This window comes from Anolis carolinensis, chromosome 1, assembly GCF_035594765.1.
Source record: "Anolis carolinensis isolate JA03-04 chromosome 1, rAnoCar3.1.pri, whole genome shotgun sequence".
Taxonomy (NCBI): domain Eukaryota; kingdom Metazoa; phylum Chordata; class Lepidosauria; order Squamata; family Dactyloidae; genus Anolis; species Anolis carolinensis.
This window is the reverse complement of record NC_085841.1, coordinates 312,971,087-312,980,651: the sequence shown is the minus strand read 5'-3', so window position 1 is coordinate 312,980,651 and position 9,565 is coordinate 312,971,087. Positions and strand designations below refer to the sequence as shown.

Genomic DNA, 9,565 nt, shown 5'->3' with positions numbered 1-9,565 from the left:
GGCAAGCTCTTTTGCAGAAATGACATCAGTCTTCAGGACAGCTAACTCACAAGGGCAAAACTCCCCTGGAAGCAACTGTCCATCTGTCATTCTTTCAGACACTATTTTAAAAATTTCTTAATCCCAGTGTAGTGTATTGGTTTCTGCATTAGACTAGGACTCTGAGGGCCAGGGTTTGAATACCTGCGCAGCCATGGAAGCCCAATAGGTGACCTAGGAGAAGTCACACTTTCTCAGTCTCTGAGAAAGAAAATCCCATGATAGGTTCACCTTAGGGTTGCTATACATTGGGAACAATTTAGAGGCACACAACAACATTAAGCTAATTAAGAAAGGCTCAATTTATTTTAACATAACTGATTTCTAAATTCACACTTCTATTTCACTGAAGTAGAATCCTAACTGCTTTCACCCAAAAATGAAGACCAGATGATCTTGGGGTCAAAAAAACACATGTGCAAATTTTACATTTATTTCTGACAAAGCAACAGCAATTTCAACAGGCCCTTCCTCTCCCCCACCTACCCCCAAGCTGTACTCCTTTTTAAAAAAATCTGTTTTAGCATAGATGGTACCTGGCAGGATCAACGGGAGGCATGTGCCCTATGGGCAAAATGTCACAATCTGTATCAAAATATATTCATAATGCAATCATAAAACAGAAGGATAACCATGTTTCTGTGAATGTAAGCTAAAGGCATCTATAATGCACATGTTGTTCCTATTCAACCTATTAATGCACTTGAGTGCTCTGTAAAAAAATAGCATTTGAAATTGGACCTGCAGTTGAATTTCACATAAAATTCAACTGCAGGTCCATTTTCAAATGCATTCAAAATCAAAGTTGTATGAAGTTCCTTTCAAACACCATGTTTGACACAATTAAGATATTACTGTAGAAATTCAACAGATTAATTGCTTGACTTTTTCCTTTTACATCCAGGTATCTGGCTATGTCGTCTTCCATGAGAGTCTTGCTTCTCTGCCTTTATTTTCTGCTGGTTTAATCCTTCCAATTTCTCCATCAGCAATTCTATACGTGTGTGTACTATTACAAGTCTTTCTTTCAACTTCAAAAGAAGTTTAAACAATAACATTTAAGTAAAACAAGTAACACAAAATATGAGTTAAACACTTTCTAATAAAATAATTAGGAATTGGTAAAATATTCAATGTACTGTGGAACTTTTAAAAACTATTTTTTACTTGACAAATATTTATATCAACAAAAACAAGGGTGTTATGTTATTACTACTTTAAAATATTTAAGTATTGCACTTGTTTACTGTCTTTCAGATTGGGACCTATATCGGCTCCCAAAAACAATCAGTTAAAATATTCATACTAAAATTTAAAACAGAGCCACATAAAACATTTTAAAGATAAACAAACAAATAATTGATAAAATAGTCTATATGCACAGATTTAACTATTCATGGCTTTAACATATTGACACAGGGATACAAAATCCTTGATTTTGCCATTTCATATAAGTGACACCATTTTATTATGCTACTGTAATGGGATCGAAGCATGCAGATTTTGGTATCCATTGGTCTGGGGGTGGGTCCTGTAACCAAACCCCAATAGATAGTAAGGGCCCAGTGTATCCTATAAAAACCTTATCAGATAAAGGTCTACTTGAATAAAAATGTCTTTGCCTGTTGGTAAAATTATAATATGGGGGGGGGGGGGGGGAGCCCAGTCTCCTTTGGAAGGGGATTCCTGAGGGCGGGGACATGAATAATGTTAATAATATAATTTTAAAATAAGAGGTACAAAACATAAGGCATGGGGAGTTCTAACTAAAAAAAATGGGAAAATATGGAGGTACAGAGGGGACAAATGCTGCTCTATGAGGTTCAGTGGGAAAGGCATGTCTACTACTCAAGCATCTTAAAACGCTCACGCTTACTTTAGTGTTTTGCCTAATATTTGTTGAGTCTCCCCATAGGGTCCAAGACCCAAATGAAGTTCCTGGCCTTCATTTCCCCATTTTTCAGGATGCACAAGAACCTGCAGTAGAGTTATAATAATGAATAGGAAAGTCCCATGGTATAAACGGATTTCTGCTAGTCTTCTGGCACCTGTAGGACTAACCAATTTATTTCAGCACAAGCTTTTGTCACCCACAGCCACTTCTTCAAGGATGAAAAAAAGAAAAGAATGCTGTGGCACTTTAAAAATTAATTAAAGGTGCCACATAACTAATAATAATAGTTCTTCACTATGCTGAAGAAGCTGCTTTGGTAGGATTTTGTCTTCATACATGGTGGGACTGTCCAGTGGAAAAAGGATTTTGGCAAATCTGCTTATGGCGACCTTATGAATGAGAAATGTCTAAGTACCCTGTCCATCAACACATAATCAGAGTTGGAAAAGGTCACAAGGGTAATCCAGTCCAATCTCTTGCCATGCAGGAATACACTCCCGACAAATTGTTATCCAGCCTTTGAAAACCTCCAGGGTACTTACAATGCTGTACTGTGCATATTTTGAACTGTTTAGTTTTATTGTAATCTGTTATATTTCTCTGTGCCAAAGCAAAATATAAATTCTAATATGCACATTTATTTAAAAAACTCAAAAAGCAGAAAAAGGTTACCTTTTGTACCTGTTCCTTTAAGCTGATTTGAGGACAGATAATCTTTGAAGCTTCAACAGTGGTTTTAGTCTCTAATGAGTAACTAAGACAAGAAAATACATTTTTTGTAATAAAACAACAATAACAATTTCATATTAATGTATATTGGAGTTATCTAATCCCTCCTGACAAAGATCAGCTTCCATCAAAAATGATTGCAGGAGGGGATTTTCCTTCCTTTACACCTCTCACAAGCCCATAGAATCCCCTAAATTAGCTTGAAAAAACACCCACTATATCAGTGGTTCTCAATCTGTGGGTCCCCAGATGTTTTGGCCTACAATTTCCAGAAATCCCAGCCAGTTTACCAGCTGTTAGGATTTCTGGGAGTTGAAGACCAACACATCTGGGGACCCACAGGTTGAGAACCACTGCACTAGATATTTGGGAACATGCAGGAGGCTGCAGGTGATACAGAAGAGGGTTAATTCTTGAAACATCAGGCTGAGTTCATTTCAGCAATCGTAGCATTTCTGAATATTTCACATCCGCATTCTTTTCCATTTACGGCAGCAAGAGAAAGTCCTCACATCTAAATATTCAGACCAAATTGTGACTATTAATTAATCATACAATCATAGAGCTGGAAGAGACCACATGGGCCATCTAGTCCACGCCCCCTGCCATGCAGGAAAAGCACAATCAAAATATTCCTGACAGATGGCCACCCAGCCTGTTTAAACGCCTCTAAGGAAGGAACCTTGACTACACGCCAAGGCAGAGAGTTCCACTGTTAAATAACTCTCACAACTAAGAAGTTCTTCCTAACATTCAGATGGAATCTTCTTTCCTGTGATTTGAACCCATTGCTCCAAGTCCTAATCTTTTCACATAAGGGCAAGTCATATGAACTAGTTTAAAAAAAGAAAAGATATTTATATGTAAGCTTGGGCTGAGCATCATCCCACCTCTACTTAATTACAGATTGCTTCAGCATGCCCTGAGATCCATTCTTCTTAAAACTAGCTTTCTAAATTTGAGGTTTAGTATGATTGTGAAGGATACTAACCATATGATGTTGTCCTTAAAAAGGCAGAAGAAGCCTCTGAGATAAGCATGAGATTCTGAACAATATAGCTTCAAGCCTACACATGCTTCACAGGACCGACAGAGCAACAAGTTATAAGTGCTGGCAGAAAAAGACAGAGGCTGGAGTCAGCTCAAAGTTCCAAATTGTCTTCTATATAACAAATTGAACTTTACACCACATTTCATAGGCATCAAACACCATGGAAACAGCTCTTGAACCTATTCTATAAATTCCTGAAAAAACTGCAGTCTGAAAACCCAAATTCAGAAGTTATTTTAAGTCATTTTTTTGAAGATTTGCATGATAAATGTATATAATACTGTGTCTGAGAATATGCATATTCGGCATGTATTTTTGCAATTTCAATGGGTTCTCCATTATATAATCCTAAAGAAAATGTAACAAAAGCCATTCTTCTCCTAATGTAATGTAAGAATAGCAGTTCAACTCACGGATAAAACAGATTCAGTAAACATCAATATCACTAAAAGGTAAAGGTTTCCCCTGACATTAAGTCCAGTCATGTCTAATCTCCATTTCTAAGCCAAAGAGCCAGCATTGTCCGTAGACACCTCCAAGGTAATGTGACTGGCATGACTGCATGGAGCACTGTTACCTTCCCAATGGAGTGGTACCTATTGATCTACTCACATTGGCATGTTTTCGAACTGCTAGGTTGGCAGAAGCTGGAGCAACAGCGGGCGCTCACTCCGCTCCTGGGATTTGAACCTGGGACTTTTCAGTCTGCTAGTTCAGCAGCTCAGCGCTTTAACACACTGAGCCACTGGGGCACCTATCAATATCACTATACTTTCCTTATTACAGAAATGCTTCATTAAATTCTAACACTTGTTGCTTCATCTAAAATATATTTAAAATAACATAATTTGAACACTTCCTTTTTCCACAGAATCCAATCATATTTTTGTTAATTTGTTCAAGTATTTAGATCCTGCTTTGCCAGGAAATATACTCCACAAACAAGTTAGAATATAAGCAATATAGAATATAAAAACTAATATATTATCATCATAATCAATTAGAAAAGCAGTATTATCTATAGGAAATTTAAACACACATGAAAGATGTTAATGTAAGAAAACTGTATTAAAACCTACCAAATCTGGTACAGCTTTAATTATTCAACAACTGAAGGGTGAACAAAGATAAGTTTTGACGTACAAAAGCAATACAAAGTTTCTCTTCATCATATTTTTTGGTTAAAAAACCCACCCCTTTTTCTCATAGAAGGTTTTCATTTCAAAGGAAATAGAAAGATATACTCATTGCATTTTGAAGAAAGATGCAAAACACAGGCCTGGAAACTATTAGTTATCTTCTACAAGTAATAGTCACTTAATTTAGCATGCATAAAAGAGAAGGAATAATTTCAAGAAATACCCACCATCCAGTAAGATCGCCTTCAACACAAACCATCAAATCATCTTCCACAACAATATCTTTTGTAACTTCTGAAAGAGAAAAACATTTTTCAAAAATTAAACTTCAAAAATCCTGCTAACAGATTTTATTATACAGTAGAGTCTCACCTATCCAACATAAATGGGCTGGCAGAACGTTGGATAAGCAAAAATGTTGGATAATAAGGAAGGATTAAACCTATTAAACATCAAATTACATTATGATTTTACAAATTAAGTACCAAAACATCTTGTTTTATAACAAATCGACAGAAAAAACAGTTCAATACACGGTAATGTTATGTACTAATTACTATATTTACGAATTTAGCACCAAAACATCGCAATGTATTGAAAACATTGACTGCAAAAACATTGGCTACTAACAATTTGACTACGAATAAAGATATAATTGCATAAAATGAACTTATAGTAACAACATTGTTGGAAATTAAATGCGTAAAAAGTTCAGTCCTTGCTGTCTAGAGAAACAGCTGTGTATCCCGGCAGGAGGCAGACTGCATTGGATAATCCAGAACATTGGATAAGCGAATGTTGGATAAGTGAGACTCTACTGTATATATATATAAACAGATATTTATCTATAGTCATGACTGTAGAAGACCATAATCTATTGCTAGAATCACTACAGTGTGAACTTCAACTTTAATGTATACTTTTAAGAGACATTTCCGTATAAGAACAAACTAAAATAATATATTTTTATAAATAATACATTATTATATGATATGAATGCATAACATATCATAACATATATAGTAGGAGTGTGCATTGTTTTATTTTGCGGTGCGGGATTTGGGGAAATTTGGTGATCCAGCAGCTGGACCGCCAAAAACAGACCAGGTGGGGGCAGCCAGACTCAGCTGGAACAGACCACCTGGTGCCGGATATTTCAGCTACATTTAGCTGCTCCGTGATTGACAATATCAACTGCACACAGTTTTTTTCATTGTTGGAAGAGACCTCACGGGCCATCCAGGCCAACCCCCTGCCAAGAAGCAGGAAGATGACATTCAAAGCACCCCCAACAGATGGCCATCCAGCCTCTGCTTAAAAGCTTCCAAAGGAGCCTCAACCACACTCTGGGGCAGAGAGTTCCACTGCCGGACAGCTCTCGCAATTAGGAAGTTCTTCCTGATGTTCAGGTGAAATCTCCTTTCCCGCAGTTTGAAGCCACTGTTCCACGTCCGAGCCTCCAGGGCAATAGAAAACAAGCTTTCTCCCTCCTCCCTATGACTTCCCCTCACATATTTATACATGGCTATCATGTCTCCTCTCAGCATTCTCTTCTGCAGGCTAAACATGCCCAGCTCTTTAAGCCGCTCCTCATAGGGCTTGTTCTCCAGACCCTTGATCATTTTAGTCGCCCTCCTCTGGACACTTTCCAGCTTGTCATCATCTACCTTCATTTGAGAGAGAGCAAGACAGCGTATGATAAATAGCTCTGTGTTCTATCTCAGTGTTGTTGCTTATGATCGCTTTTTGAGAATTCCAATCTTTTTCTTTTGTATTACAGTATATCATTTTTTGAGTTAATATCTTATACAGTAGTTCTTTTATTTTACTAATTTCACTAGGGAGGCGTGTGTGTGTGTGTGTTTGGGGGGGGGCTGTGAGTTTTAAAAGGGCGTTTTGTGTGTGTTTGTTTAAATATTTTAAACTTTTTTTTGCTTTAACTTGATTGAGTGTGGGATAGGTTTAGGGATGGGAGTGATAGCCTGACTCCCTTGAGTCCCCATGAGGAGAATATTATTTCAATTTAGAAACTTTAACAATTTCCTAAAAATCAGTGGATGACCCAAACGTCCTGAAACATGTAGGGCTTGCAGTCATAAATGTGTCTTCCAAGTGTGTCCATTTTTATCCCGATAGCCATAAAAATGACAGAGAGAGAAGTCTTGCAAATTCCCCATTGTCACCAATGGGCCAGATCTTCCCAGAAACAGAGCTTCTGGTTGTTGGATCATGGAACGTTATTTTTCCCCTTCCGATTTCGGGAATTTCCTGGTAAACAGAAGGGGAGGAGCCGAAAATAGGACAGAAAATGGCAGTTTTTTGACGTCTCACACATCTCTAATATATAGTAGCTCATCCACATTTACAGGTGTTAGAGCCACAGGGTCTCAATTGGGGGAAATGCAAATATAAATTGTAAATGTTATTTTTTAACTTGTGAGAACACTGCTCTAGCCATTTGTTCGGAGACACAAATGTCTAGACAGAAAATACCACATGTTTTTGGTTGTGTGTAGAACAGCAGAAGAAGTGGCATAAATACAGCAAAGAAATCTGCAAATTAACTGATGTGAAGAGTCAACTGTATCCCAATAATTGCATACTGCTTAAAGACTTGACAAGAAATTTGACTGCAGAAGAATCTCATTCATTTGCTGAACAGAAAAGAAAAAGGTGAACTATTTTTATGTTGGTAGATGGCCTGGAACAAAAAGTAAAGAAAAGAAAACACGAAGTAGGAAGAGGTAGCCTTCAAGGATATATGGATATAATTGAGCTGGAAAGATTTCTGAGGGTGAATCTACACAAATCTGACCTGCCATGTCATTTTATGTGGGCTTCTAGATGCTGAATGACAACTCTGTTGTCATTCCTGTTCAATAGACATCATGACTAGAGCTAATAAGAAATGTGATACAGTAACATCTGTAAGGCTGCAAACTGTCCTTTTTAGTTAGAAAAATGGTGTCTGAATTTAGATATAAGGCTTGTGGATATGATATTTGACTATAAAATGTCCTTTAAACTTTCCCTAACCTCATAGCTACAAGTGCCATCGAGTGCAATTCCCATTTTCCCAAGTCAGCATGGCTGATAATCAAAAGTGATGGGAGTTGTCATTCAAGAACATCTGGGGACCAAAATGGGCTAAAAATGCAAGACAACTATGTGAAAAAATATAGCTGGCCCCCTGTATTCAGATTCTTCATCCATGGATTCAAAGGCCTGTTGAAGGCAACCATAAGGCTGACCCCCCCCCCCCCCCCCATGAAGATGGGTTTAACAGCCCTGAGAGAACATACTTGACACTAGTGTAACTGCCATGGCTTGATGATATGGAATTGTAGTGTTGTAGTTTGGTGAGGCACCAGCATTCTTGAGCAGAGAAGACTTAAACACCATGAAAACAACAACTCCCATAATTTTAAAACATAGACGCACAGTAATAATGATACCTTATAGCAGTGGTTCTGAACCTGGAAGCCCCCAGATGTTTTTGGCCTACAACTCCCAGAAATAACAGCCAGTTTACCAGGTGTGTATTCTATTTATACACTGTGTATTTGCAATGTGGCACTGAAGTGGCCAAACTGTAAGCCGCTCTGAGTCCCTAGCGGGGTGAAAAGAGTGGGGTTGATATATAGTACGTAAACAAATAAATAATAAACTTTATTTATATCCCGCCACCAACTCCCTGAAGGGACTCGGGCGGCTTACAAGGGCAGTCCAAGGTGGCGCATATGACATAACTGTAAAAATGGTACATACGTATAAAACAAAATCACATAAAATTATAAGGACCCCTGTCAATACCTATAACATAAAATTAGTATAGCACAATTTTAAAAACACTGACATCTATAGATAAAACTAGCTGCCATCAATTCACAACTAAAGTGCCAGAGTGTCAACTTCATATGGGCCTATTCAGCCCATGTCAAAAGCCTGTTTGAACATCCATGTTTTCAGGCTGGATTGGAAGAATTGAAGGGTGAGGGCTAACCTATTTTCTTTTGGATGGGTATTCCAGACCCAGTGAATTAAAGTGTTAAAGTAGTTAAATTAAAGTGGTGACAAAAACTGCATTCATTCCCAAGTGAGTCGCAAACTCTAGTCCTCCGATGTTTCAGACTTCAGCTCCCAAAATTCCTGACCATTGGACAAGCTGGCTATGGCTTCTGGGAGTTGGGAGTCCCAAACACTGGAGGGCCAGCTTGTCCCCACTTGGCTTAGAGAGGATGCCCAGAGCCAGGTGAACTCACTGAAGCAGGCGAGGAGGCGGAGCTTGTCCTCGTGGGCGCAGAGGTGGAGCGAGTCCCCCAACACGACGCGGCAGCTCCGGCATTGGTAGAGCACGCAGTCCTTCGGCCTCATGCCCCGAGTGCCGGAGCCTCGCTCCAAGGCATCCTCAGGCCTCTTGCTTGGTTGCGGGCCGAGGCCCTTCGCCGCCCCGGTTCCCGCCCGCTCCACCATGATGCCGCCACACGCTTGGGGCCCCTGGAAGAGCAGTTGCAGTTGCCGACGCACCGCCATCTTGCCAAAGATTCAAACCTCATTCCCCGCCTCCGTTAAGTCTGGGGGAAGCACGCGGCCGCCTTCTCTTCGCCTATTGGCTGGAGCTGCTCGCTCACTTTGCGATTTGACCCAATCAGATTATTCCAAGGGAGGGGGGAAGGCGATGTTTTCGCTTCTGGAGTCACCATTTACGCTCGC

The 9,565-nt window shown here is 39.1% G+C and overlaps 1 protein-coding gene across 4 annotated transcripts in view; it reads right to left on the bottom strand.

Moving 5' to 3' along the window:
• The window catches only part of oip5 (Opa interacting protein 5), a 32,166-nt gene extending 22,652 nt beyond the window's left edge, over positions 1 to 9,514 (bottom strand). Inside the window, exons 1-5 of one of the 4 annotated variants that reach the window (XM_003214585.3) lie at positions 9,115 to 9,468; positions 5,080 to 5,146; positions 3,654 to 3,773; positions 2,606 to 2,687; positions 324 to 1,070 (exon numbers count right to left, since the gene is read on the bottom strand). In XM_003214585.3, coding sequence (XP_003214633.1) covers positions 912 to 1,070; positions 2,606 to 2,687; positions 3,654 to 3,773; positions 5,080 to 5,146; positions 9,115 to 9,385 — 699 coding nt within the window. In that variant the 5' untranslated portion in view covers positions 9,386 to 9,468 and the 3' untranslated portion in view covers positions 324 to 911. Of the gene's footprint in view, positions 1 to 323; positions 1,071 to 1,096; positions 1,571 to 2,605; positions 2,688 to 3,653; positions 3,774 to 5,079; positions 5,147 to 9,114 lie in introns of those variants that run through there. The other 3 variants (XM_062968165.1, XM_062968164.1, XM_008104542.2) reach the window with 3 other exon arrangements.
• Between the last annotated feature and the right edge of the window lie 51 nt (positions 9,515 to 9,565).